This window comes from Leptopilina heterotoma, unplaced genomic scaffold (genome assembly GCF_015476425.1).
Source record: "Leptopilina heterotoma isolate Lh14 unplaced genomic scaffold, ASM1547642v1 Lhet_166, whole genome shotgun sequence".
NCBI lineage: Eukaryota > Metazoa > Arthropoda > Insecta > Hymenoptera > Figitidae > Leptopilina > Leptopilina heterotoma.
This window is the reverse complement of record NW_025110882.1, coordinates 998022-1009903: the sequence shown is the minus strand read 5'-3', so window position 1 is coordinate 1009903 and position 11882 is coordinate 998022. Positions and strand designations below refer to the sequence as shown.

The window sequence follows — 11882 nt, the reverse complement described above, 5'->3', positions numbered from 1 at the left end:
GAATAAACTTGCTTCTGTACAATATTTTTATTGCATCAAGCGACTGGATTATTCATTCATTGCAATTTTTTTTAAATTATCCTAATAATTAAAATTCTATGTAAACTTGATTTTCATTCCGGACCTCCACGCTGAAAATGAAAAAATATCACGTTTCGTAATTTTCTTCTGCGAAAACCTCTTCTTTCATTAAAAAAAAGTATTTTATAAAAACACTAAATAAGATTTAAAAAATAATGAATGAAATAAAAAAGTAAATTCTCTCACATTAATATATTCGATTTCCTTTTGATCAATTCTTCGTCGATGATATCGTGGTGGTAATTGTAAATCATCAATAATCGGTAAAGGAATCACATTAGGTCCGGTAGCACCGCTAATTTTTCCCGATGACGACGTCCCTGCCGGTGGTGCAGATGTAGTGGATGTTGCTCCACTGACAACTAACCAACAAAAACAATGTTCTATATTTTGTCCAGCATTTATATATAAAAAAAATTACACTTCAATAACAGTAAAATGTAAATTAAATTTACCTCTAGTTATTCCACCTTTACGGAATTTAATTAACGGCACGTGAGCCTGAACCACCTAAAAATGATAAAAGATAAAAGTAGAATTTGTATTCCAGTCAGAAATAATACTATTAAATTCAAATAAGACTCAAATTTATAATTACCTTCCATCCTTTGCTAGCCATCATTACATACAGTTTAAATTAATAAATATTTTTATTGAATAATGTTTATTTTTCATTGAAAAAAAAATTACCGAAATTTACTTATATAAAGTCAGCCATCTTGGTTTCTATAGTAACTAATCAGTCGGCCAATCATATGCTAAAACGAAAATTAAAACTTTTTCTGATTCGTCAAGAAATTACTATTCTTTAACCAACCGACTAATGACGATTCAAAATAAATATTAAGCCGCTACCGCTTTTGTATATATTTTCTTTTTGGAGTAAATAAATTATTTTTAAATAAATCTTCAATGATTCCGAAGAAAAGAAGATTTTTGTGTACTTAATCAGGTGTATAAACAATAGAAATTAAAGGAAAATAATTTTACAATATTTTATAAACTAAAAGTGACGTTTATAGAAATGAAGCTTAATGTTCTTGTCCATAACCACACATTTTTTTACAAATGGCGACCGCACTAGGAACTGTTGGCTGGGAAGGTATTTATTTTAATTTATGAATAATTTTACCTATATGATTGACAACTATCGACTGTCATAGTATTTTTAAGTCTTCTATTAATCGAAGCAAAAAGTTTGATTAGTAAACAATGAGAATTTACCTAATTTCAAGAAAAGTGAATGAACTGTTGATTTTGACAGAAAAACAAGGGAATACTACGTATTGCATTTTATCACACTTTCAAAATAAACTATTACCTGTTGCTTTTAAACTCCGAACATGAAATATTAATTCGTTTATAAACTCTTTAAATATGAATTAATATTATAAATATTAATTATAAACTATAAATAAGAAATCGACTATATACATTTTCTTTTTGAAAAGAAAAACTGCAATTATTTGCATCAGAATATTTTTGTCTATATAATTAAATGAATATGCAATTTTCACGATCTATTACTAAACTAAAAAGAAATTTCCCTGTGAAAATAGTTGAGAATATTAATGTAAAATTAAATTAGTATAAAAGTATGATTAATTAGAATTTTACCAAAGTAACCACGTCAACAATTTTTTTTCTAGATCTTCGTAAACAAGCACGTCATGTGGAAAATGAAATTGATGCGAAATTAGTGGCTTTCAGTAAATTAGGAGTAAACACAGCGTCGAGTCATGCCAGTGCTGATACAGTTCCACTATTGGATGAGGAACATGTTTTCGAAAACATGGCCACGGAAATTGAAAATCTTCTGTCCAAGGTAATTAATTTGCTTATTTTACATTGGCAGTTCTAACTTGAAAAATATTAACCTAAATTTTATGGTCAAAGAAGAAAACTAAACAATTTGGATAATTTTCAGTTAAAATCATTAAATGACAGAATGAGTGAAATTCAACCAAATGGAGCCGCAATGTTGCATACAATGCAAAGACACAGGGATATTTTGAAAGATTATAAACTGGAATTTAATAAAATACGAAATAATTTTGTGGCAAGAAAGGATCGTGAAGATCTTTTGGGTGATATTCACAAAGAAATTGAGTAAGAATCTATTTTTAATCAATTCATTTTCTATAAAAATGATTTCTCAATTAATAAAAAATTTCTGAACTTTTTTTTTCAATTTTTTTTTTAGCAATTACAAATCTGGTGGCTTGAATCGCAGAGACATGTATCTTAAAGAAAGTCAACATTTGCATAAGTAAGTGAATTTGTCAATTATTGTCATATGTACCTTTTTTTATTATTGAATATTTTTTTAATTATATTAATGATCAAATTTGTATTTTTTAGTTCCGATCGTATGATAAACGATCAGATCAGTATTGCTATTGAAACACGTGATCATTTGATGTCACAACGTCAAACGTTCAAAAGATTTCAAACGAGATTCAACGACATTTCAAATCGTTTTCCAGCAGTAAATAGTTTAGTTCAAAGGATACATTTACGTAAGAGGAGAGATTCTGTGATTCTTGGTCTTGTTATTGGTTTTTGCACATTTTTAATGCTTCTTTATGCTTTCCATTAAAACAAAAAAAAAGCTTCTTCCCTTTGTTAAACCAAAGTGAATTTTATTTAAAAAAAAAACTGTCGGGCTATGGTTCAATTTTCAAGTCAAAGTGCATTTTTCATGACTTAGATTTGTATGAATTTTCTTTTGTTTTTGAGAGACAGACAGAAATGAAAAAAAAATATGCAAGACTGCAAAAAAATATGAATGTGAATTGTACAGATTTTATACTCTCTGTAGATATAGAATGTGGAACGTCTTTAATACATAATCCACGATTGTTGACTAATTGAAAAAAATAAATTATAACATCTATGAAAAAAATATGATTCGTTTTTTATTATAGAGAAAATAAATTGGAATTAATTGGTAAAAATTTGGATATTTTTCAAGGGTAATGTAAAATGCAAAAGACGTTTTAGCTAAGGTATATTATTACAGATACATTTATACATGTATATGTTACATACATATATATATGTATAGCATCTTCGACTTGTTTTTTTTAAGATCTCACCAACGTATTCGTCTTAAAAACGGAAAAAATTTTTCATTAACTATCATTTTTACCAGATTCACACTTCTCGTCTCACGGAAAGCGCGTCAATACTGGTTGTCTAGATATGTTACTTTATCAAATTTATAATTAATTTATTTTCTTCAATTTTTGGTAGTGTTTTTTCAACAATTCTCTTATAAGTAAAGACAATATTTTTCTCCAAAATTACTAGCATGATCAATCTGAACAATTTGTCAATTTATTCTTTTTGCCGAAAATTTTTCACTGAAACCAGCTTTGTCACGCTTAAAAAAAACACTCTCGATAAAAGTAATATTCCGTTCAAACGTTACAAACATGACCACAAACATCTACTCAGTGTACAATTCAATCCCTACACTATATCTTTGAATATAAATATATCATCGTATGCATTTGTCAATTTCTAGTAAACGCTAACAATAGTAGTAGTAATCTTGATGACAAAAAAGAGAGATAGAGAGAGAGAGAAAGAGAGAATGGTGATTTTTGAATATGGCTAAAAAGCATACACACGTTGTTCGAATGAAACTTACAATCAGGGATTTTGTATGCAAACCACCTGTTTGTTTATGAAGATTACAAAATAAGTGTTCTACAATTATTAAAAACGGCACATGTTCTAAATCGACAAATAAAAAAATCGATTCAAATTTTTACCGTTCAAAAAAGCTCAAGATTCTTTAAATAGTGCGATGTACCCTGACCATCGTAATACTGTATGTAAAAAAAGAAATTATGAAAATTATAATCAAAAAATACGAAGCACAGTACTGGTCACAAACATTAAGCCATCTATTTTTTTTTCTTATTGAATTCTCCAAATAATAAAATCTTCTCTCGTTTTCAAATCATTTTCTGACAGAAAAAAATATACCCAAAAAAGTGTATATTTCTGAAAAATAATTGTATAAAAAATAGTTTAAAAAAATTTTGAAAACAAATTTTTTTAAACTTTTAAAAAATCACTTTTAAAAAATAGTAGCTTCTTGTTGTCAGTACTGTATTATGCCGACAACATTTACTTCCGATTTTCAAATATTTCTAGCATAATAACAGTATAATAATGACAATATATAGGTATTGATAATAAACAGCAAACTTCTAATTATTATTTAAGTGGGCGACTTCTTAGCCCTGTGCTTTTCTTTAAGATTTTTAATATTGAAAACTCATCAAAAGTATTGTCAGTGAATTCTTTTTAACTGCAAAAAAAATTTACAAATTCTTTTATTCAAGAGAAAAAAAAATTAAACAGAATGAAATCTAAATGTTCTGTATCCATTTTGAGGATACAATTTTTTTAATTTCTTTTTCAAATAGGGCACAGCCGAGATGATGGGTCGCTCGGGATCGATCATCCTACGTCAACTTTTTTTTTTTTCTTTATAATATTTATATATTTATAAATTTATGTATAGCAATACTAGATCTCGTTGAAATTAAAAATTTTAGCGCGAAATAAAAAAAATATATAATATGTATAATAGAGATATTGTCCGGTTTGAAAGGTGTTTTTTAAAAAAACCTTCATTACCAGAAAAAAAAAACAAAATTAAAAAAAAAGGAAACTAACTACAATAATAAATTTCATTTACCCTCGAAGCTCCATTTTTTTCTTGAACATTTTTTTTTTGGGGGGGAGTAGGATTTTTCAAATATATATATATATCGACTTTTCGAGATCAATCCAGTTAAAACGTCTGCTCCTCAGTTTTTTCGGCGTCTGTCGACAGTGCTTCACGTAACGCTTCTATGCACGATTTTGGAATCAGTGTGCCAACAATTTTGAGACCCTCATCTGTAAAAATAGGTGGAAATGGTGAAAAGTGTTTTTTTTTTTATTTTTTGGATGAACGGGAAAATATACTCACCGGTACGTAGTCGTACGACTTGCATTTTTGAATTGTGTCCAGAGCGGGCGGCGAGAACGCTCTCTACACGACTCCAGACGCTGAGAACAGAGCCGGCAAGGACGTTGTAGGATCTCCTGCGTAAACCAACCTCGCATTCCTGACCGAGTGTCACATTTTTACAATTACCTCGCCAATAGGCGTGCGAACATGTATTCACCGACGATTCGTATTGTTGGGTCCAGTGCGATTCAGCTTCTTCGGACGGTACTTTTTTGTACTTCTTCTCTAGTTCGCCCAACGATTCCTGACGCAACTGTAGTCCAGTATTTGGCCTGAAAAACAAATTGACAAATTTCATAAAATAAAAATCTATTTCGAGAGTCGAGTCAAAAATTATTTAAAAAGAAAGGATTGTGTCGTACCTATAGACCATGTAAAGTTGATCTTTCTTGCCCTCGGCCTTCTTCTTCCCACTGTCTACAGCAACCGCGAGAATTGCAGTTTGTTTGCTGTTTCTCACTTGATGACTCAAGTAAAAACCTTCCTTAGCTCCGGAGAGTTCCGACCATCGGTCAGTGGCCTCTGCCCAACTCATTCCTCGCTCTACATGCACGACATGCAATTCTGTTGGTGCAACACCCGTTGCGTGCTTCCTCAGGAATCTAAATAATCTCACTCTCCGAACATTTTCACCAGAAGTGCCAAGATCGAGAATTCCCATGTCAAACTTCCCTGTCTTCTTCGCAGTCGTAATAATCGCATTCAACGTGTCCGTGAAATATTGGAAAAGTCGATTTTGCAAATCGACCGGCATACCGAGTATTCGATTCAAAAACTTGGACATATTTGTGAAATCCTTATCGAGCGACAACACACCGGGCATACTATCACTATTGCAAATTAATCCCACTCCCACAAGAGCGTCAGCGACGTCCTTGAAGAAATCTCCTCTATAATCTTGTGGTGGTGGAACCAACGGTTGTTCATACCTGCAAAAAAAATCACAGAAAATAAGAATTTCAAAAATTTCAATAATAAGAATTTCAATATAGTTTTATAAATAAATATAAATCATAAAACTTACCCCATAATTGTTTTCATAGTGGCCTCAAGTGCCGAGCGTCCGTACTTATTATCAATGTTAAATTGCGATAAATCGCGCGTCTCAGTCGCCCGTCGATCACCATGTGTCAGAGCGCCAAGACTCTCGAGACGTTTGGCGACAATCGATGCGAAACGTCGTTCACCGGCAAGATCGGAAATTAGGAAAATATACTCGGGTGCATTGACCTGATTCGAACGATGTGTACGACCAAATTGTTGTATTGCACGATCAGCACTCCAGGGCAATTCCAAAGTAATATGAACACGACGCATTTGATTACGAGCGCGTCGATCACTTTGCAGGGAAATACCGCTACTGGCTGCTTCCGATATAATCGCAACTGTTTTCTCGCCATCCATAAATCTTTGCTTCTCCGTCAAATTCAGCGTTTCGAGTGGTACATCCGCCTCGGATCTGGATTCATATTGAATTGCGCCATCCTCCGTCTGAACGACTCTTCCCTTTCTGCCTGTCATTTCGGCAACATTTTCCGGTCCACCGAGTTCATCAATCAATTGGTCGAGGGTATTTGGTGGTAGACGATCACCGAGAGTTTCAATTTGTGCCAAAAGTTCCTCCTTCATACTACAGGCACGCTCTATAGAACTACGAGGAGGGGCTTGATTTCGAACAGCCGCTGTATTGACACCATAGGGACCGACACCTTTTCCTGTAGCCGTATCGCCATTTCGTTTGTTTTTGCTATTTGACGTTTTACTTGTCAACATCGATTGAATTTTATCTTGTGTACTTAGACGTTTCTTGACTGGTTTCTTTTGTTTTTTGTTCAATTTCTTCTTTCTCCTGTCCCATGGATCTAAACCAAAAATAGTTACAAATAAAAAATTGTAATTAAAAAATAGCGTTAAATTAAAAGTTTGTTTTAGTTTCGTTTCTTACCTACGTCAGAGTCGCTATCACTGTCAAATGGATTATAATCAGAACTTGGATTACTTATTTCTTCGTCGGATTTATTGTCCTCCTCACTTTCGCTACCAGTTAATTTGAATTCAGAGCCGGAACTGTGCCCTCCATTTCGCTCCTCCTCTGAAATTTCATCCTCCGATGACCAGGCTCGAACTTTTTTCGAAGCTCTCTGAGCCGCCTGACGGGTTGGTTTTCTTTTACTACTACTACCACCGCCGGATCCACTCGCGTTCTCCACTACATTCTCGACTTCCGCTACGCTTTGAGTTTGTGGCAAATCACCAATTATTCGATGGATTCGGTTGCGATCGGGTGCCGGAAAATGTTTCTCAACCAACGACTGCAGTACTCCTCTGTTTAAAAAAAAAAAATCAAAACAAATACTTTCACCCACCGTTTATTAATTTAAAAATCTGATAAGAATAGGCAAGAGACATTAAAAATTCAAAAATCCAAAGAAAAATATAAAAAGCTTACTTTGCAGTAGAAACGAAGTCGCTCAATTCGCCGTCATCTCGCTCCAGTTGCTCCAGAGTGCGTGCTTCGCCCGTTGATTGCAGACCAATAACGACGCACTTTCCGCATTTTACAGCCTCGCGTGCCACGGACACGGCGTGCTTTACTTTTGCAGCGATACATAAATACTTGAAAAAACGTTGATGGGATGACCAGAATTGTCCCCACATTGTTTTTTTCATGCGATTTTCTGCGTCAATCAATTCGGCCGCTTCCTGGAACTTTTGCATAGCCTCCACCCACTGAAGCAGACAAATTTTTTAATTATTTAATTAAAAGTAAAAAAATATTTAAATAAAATAAAAACGCATAAAAATAAATAGAGACACACAAAGACAAATAAAGTACAAAAAGACTACTTTGCTCTTTTCAAATTCCCTGACTTTTTCAGGTTTTCCAGGTTAAAAAACGGAATTTTTCTAGGTTTTTAAAACGAAAATTATGCGATTAAATAAATATTTAATCATTATTTTTTTTAAGTGAAATTAGATTTCAGGAACAAACACAATAACTTTAGAAAACAACAATTTTCCAGGATTTCGATCAAAATTTCCTGACTTTTCCAGGTTTTTTCAAGGTTTATAAAATTCCCTGACATTTCCAGGTTTTTCAGGTTGCGTGTCAATCCTGCTACTTTTGGACAAACAAATTAAATTTTAAAATAGAAAAAATACTCACCAATCTGACGGAATGATCGTAGACCTTTGTGAAATCGTCTGACAGCGGAACTTCCTCTATTTTAAATCCAACACCATGAAAACTAAGCTGACGAGCGATGTACATTCCTCTTAATTTCATGTCCATAGCGACAATTTCCATTGCGCCGACACCTCTCTTCTCAACGGCTGTAATGAAATCTGTGAACTCTGGAAAAGGTGTTCCCTCGCCCCACATTCCAAGTCTTACCATGTAGGCCATGTTTCTTGGTTCTGACGCTCCCGTTGCACTGGCATAAACTACTCTGGCTTTCGGTAGTTTATTTTGAATTTCTAAGACCGTCAAACCTGAAACAAGTTTTATTCAAATCGTTTAATCGTTTAATAGAATTAAAAAAAGAAGAGAAGAGATAAAAAAATAGTAAAAGTTTCTTACCAGTTTTTGTGGGTTTAGAACTCCCGGTAGGACAGAGATTTTTCGCTCGATGACATTCGTCAAATATGATCAGTCCGTCGAATTCCTCTCCGCACCATTGAAGTAATTGTTTTAGTCGACTTTTATACTTTCCACCGCTTTGTGATGATTCGCCTATTAATGCAGAATATGTGCTGAAAATGACGCCCTTCTTCACATTCCCATTTACAGCCGAATTTATCCTCGCATATTTGAACTTATTCAACGGATGTACGTCTATTTTTCCAGCTCCAATGTCTTTTAAATCGCGTTCAGCGTCATACTTGAGATCATTTGACACAGAGACCCAGATCGCTCGCTTTCGGCCCTTCATATAATTTTCAAAAATTGTACCAGCTATGGTGCGACCTTTTCCAACACCAGCGCCGTCACCAATTAGAAAACCGGCACGTGTTCCATCGGGAAGGAGTTGTTCATGTTGCTGTGAAGCATAAGTTATAGACTCGAGTTGCAGAGCAGATAATGCTCCCGATTTTATCGTATCTTCTGGTAACGAAATTTTGTACCAAACATCCGTTGGTTCAACACTCGACAATGATGCCGTCTCAACGACGGGATCTGGATGTTTTCTTCCTAATTTAACTGTAGAGGAAAATTTAGCATTTAAAAAAAATTGAAAAAATTGCGATTTTTTAAAAAAATCAATTTTTTTAAATTCGGTAATTATAATTTATTTCGTACGTTTTGTCGGCATATAATCAGCGTAAGTCTCGGCAACTCCCATTTCCTCGTCATCAACATCCTCCTCTTCTTGCATACCTTGTTGTAAGCCCATTTTACTCGGATCCAAAGGATTCATCCACATTTGTTGCAGATTTTTGCCTTGAAAGAAAAATTGAAAATTAAACAAAATTTTATTATAGTTGTTATCATTTTTATTTTTTCAACTAACCAGTGAGACCAGCCCAATTAGGATTCATAACTCCTTGATTCAATAATTGCATGAATGGATTGACTCCCATGTTCATACCAGACATTCCCATCACTCCCAGAAGATTATTTAAATCCATGCCCATGGCTGTAAATTAAAAACAAATTGAAAACAAAATTCAAAATCTCCAGTTCAATTCAAAAGAAATATATTTATTCACTCACATTGCTGTAGGAATGCAGCAGGATTAAAACCCGACATATTTGGAAGTCCAGACGGGAATCCCCCATAGGGTCCCCCTTGTGGAAGTCCACCCATTTGATTTAATTGATTTTGACCCATAAAATTAGGTGTTCCACTCTGTGGTCCTGGTAATCGTACCATTTCATAACCGGGTGCTGCATTTTTTGTTACAAGTCCACCGGGAATTTTACCACCAAATTTCTGATTTAATGCTAGAAGAAGGGGAAAATTTCCTTTTTTAAAAAAATAAAGTAGAAAAAAGCAGAGTAAAAAAAGTATTCAATTTTATTTACATTATCATAAAAAAATAAGATGTTTCAAAAAGGATAATCAAATAAATGAAAAATAATAATTTTACCACTAATTGCACCTGTGTCTTTTGAATCTTCTGGATTTAGTGGTATATCTAGTGGTTTCTCGTCCTTTATGTTTGCATTTCCTATAACTGTCGCGAGATCTTTACCTCCACCTTAAAAATCAATAAAGCGAATGAATTGCATAATTTATTCGACTTAAATAAATTGTGAACTTTCGATTAAATAGAATAAATAATAAATTACCAGGAACTTCAATCTTGTCAGGATCTTCATCTTCGTCAAAGTCACTACCACTACTTTCTTCGCTCACCGATTCTTTAAATCTAGTCGTCGCCTAAAAAGAAATTAAAAAAAAAATTTCAATTCAGAAAATTTTTTAATTCACCCTTTTTTACATTATTTTTAATTTAATCGTATTACATCACTTTTATTAATGTATTCTCAAGGCTGATTCATTGTTTTTTTTTTTATAAATAATGTAAAAAATTGTCCTTTTTTTATTTTCGAAAGAATAATCAAGACTTTGATAATAAATAAAATATTATATATTAATAGATTAATTTTAGGCGAAATTCATATCAATACAATTAGTGAGTCTGGTTCCTCATTTCCATTCTTATTTTCACGCATGTGAAATAAGGTTATGTTCATATCAACGAAAAAAATTGCACGTGAAAAATAAAAAAAAAATATATTAAAAAAAAGTATTTAAAAAAAATTTTTTTTGCAAAAAATTTTGCGAGGAATATTGCAAGGATAATAAATATTACTGTAAAAATGTTTGCATTACAAAAAAAAGACAAGAAAAAAAGAGAAAAGTTTTTTTCCTTTTTTTTAATTTTTCTTTTTTGTACATGCTTTTTGAGTTATAAACCGTTGTGGTTGAATAAAATTACATTCCACTTTTACGATAAAAAACATCTTGGTAAAAAAAAGCAGACAAAAAAAGAAATGGGAGGGATGAAGGAAAACGGCGTGCTTTGAAACAAAAAAAAACTATTTTTTTTAACTATCAAAAATTTGCAAAAGCATCGCTAATTTAATGATTAAATTGATTAAATTCAATAGGAGAAATATAGTCATGCTTTTTTTCTTACATAAAGCTATTGTCTCATTAGAAAAACGTTTTGTCATAGCAAAAAATCGCGCGTACAAAAGCCCCGGTGTTGTGCAAAAAATTGCAAGAATTTACTCACCATTGTGTGCGTGTTTTTCTTTTTCTTTAACCGATTTTCACACCTCGTTGTCGAATATTTAAAAATCAATTAATGCTGATATACCCGGTTGCCGAGGAACTCGTAGATTTGTTTCGTTGCCGTCGAAAGAACGCGATCTTCAGACGCGAATGACAAGGGAAAACTTACGACCTTCCTCTTCAGCGTTCCTTCCTTGAATGGCGTTTCTATGTTGTATGCCGACCTCAGAGGCTTGTACGAATTCTTAATTTTCAATGTAATTAATTATTAAGCGTTTAGATCTGCTCATTTTTGGCAAATATCAGTGCTTGTTAAACGCGTTTGTCGTCTAGGCTGCCGCCATCTTATCTCGCCCGGCCCACGGTGCACCACGATGCAAATACAAAAACATTGCACTTGAATTTACCCATGAAAATTTTGCGACGTTGCCAGATTGTTCAATTTACCACCCACGCTCGCTACTCACAATTAACCAACGCGCGAACAAATTCAAAATCTAAATTAATTTTTAAACCTCTAT

The 11882-nt window shown here is 33.1% G+C and overlaps 3 protein-coding genes across 4 annotated transcripts; 1 reads left to right on the top strand and 2 right to left on the bottom strand.

Annotated features, from left to right (window-relative positions):
• Positions 1-8: 8 nt before the first annotated feature.
• Positions 9-835, bottom strand: LOC122499240 (28S ribosomal protein S36, mitochondrial). Its single transcript, XM_043607448.1, has 4 exons — positions 680-835; positions 537-591; positions 268-443; positions 9-131 (listed from the first exon to the last, which is right to left on the bottom strand). The coding sequence occupies exons 1-4, from the start codon at positions 701-703 to the stop codon at positions 114-116; spliced, it is 273 nt and encodes a 90-aa protein (XP_043463383.1). The 5' UTR covers positions 704-835; the 3' UTR covers positions 9-113.
• Positions 836-1025: 190 nt separating this feature from the next.
• On the top strand, positions 1026-2986 carry LOC122499239 (Golgi SNAP receptor complex member 1). The gene is made up of 5 exons (XM_043607447.1): positions 1026-1183; positions 1731-1906; positions 2009-2190; positions 2285-2350; positions 2443-2986. The coding sequence occupies exons 1-5, from the start codon at positions 1150-1152 to the stop codon at positions 2678-2680; spliced, it is 696 nt and encodes a 231-aa protein (XP_043463382.1). The 5' UTR covers positions 1026-1149; the 3' UTR covers positions 2681-2986.
• Positions 2987-3074: 88 nt separating this feature from the next.
• On the bottom strand, positions 3075-11753 carry LOC122499234 (protein strawberry notch). Of its 2 annotated transcripts, none has more exons than XM_043607435.1 (14): positions 11363-11753; positions 10410-10500; positions 10208-10318; positions 9831-10061; positions 9628-9753; positions 9417-9557; positions 8697-9317; positions 8283-8608; positions 7566-7846; positions 7062-7441; positions 6141-6978; positions 5479-6045; positions 5075-5388; positions 3075-5001 (listed from the first exon to the last, which is right to left on the bottom strand). In XM_043607435.1, exons 1-14 carry the CDS (start codon positions 11363-11365, stop codon positions 4895-4897), a joined length of 4137 nt encoding a protein of 1378 aa, XP_043463370.1. In that variant the 5' UTR covers positions 11366-11753; the 3' UTR covers positions 3075-4894. The 2 variants fall into 2 exon arrangements, with proteins under 2 accessions (XP_043463370.1, XP_043463371.1); XM_043607436.1 differs by having other exon boundaries at positions 10220-10318.
• Positions 11754-11882: the final 129 nt, after the last annotated feature.

Bases quoted from the DNA above. Each gene is read 5' to 3' on its own strand.
- LOC122499240 (XM_043607448.1), bottom strand. From the start codon at position 703: ATGATGGCTAGCAAAGGATGGAAG. The intron at 592-679 runs GTAATTATAAAT...TATCATTTTTAG, and splicing joins TGGCTAGCAAAGGATGGAAG to GTGGTTCAGGCTCACGTGCC. The intron at 444-536 runs GTAAATTTAATT...TTTGTTGGTTAG, and splicing joins TAAAGGTGGAATAACTAGAG to TTGTCAGTGGAGCAACATCC.
- LOC122499239 (XM_043607447.1), top strand. From the start codon at position 1,150: ATGGCGACCGCACTAGGAACTGTTGGCTGGGAAG. The intron at 1,184-1,730 runs GTATTTATTTTA...TTTTTTTTCTAG, and splicing joins AGGAACTGTTGGCTGGGAAG to ATCTTCGTAAACAAGCACGT. The intron at 1,907-2,008 runs GTAATTAATTTG...GATAATTTTCAG, and splicing joins TTGAAAATCTTCTGTCCAAG to TTAAAATCATTAAATGACAG.
- LOC122499234 (XM_043607435.1), bottom strand. The intron at 9,558-9,627 runs GTTAGTTGAAAA...TTTTCTTTCAAG, and splicing joins TAATTGGGCTGGTCTCACTG to GCAAAAATCTGCAACAAATG. The intron at 9,318-9,416 runs GTACGAAATAAA...TTTCCTCTACAG, and splicing joins TGATTATATGCCGACAAAAC to TTAAATTAGGAAGAAAACAT.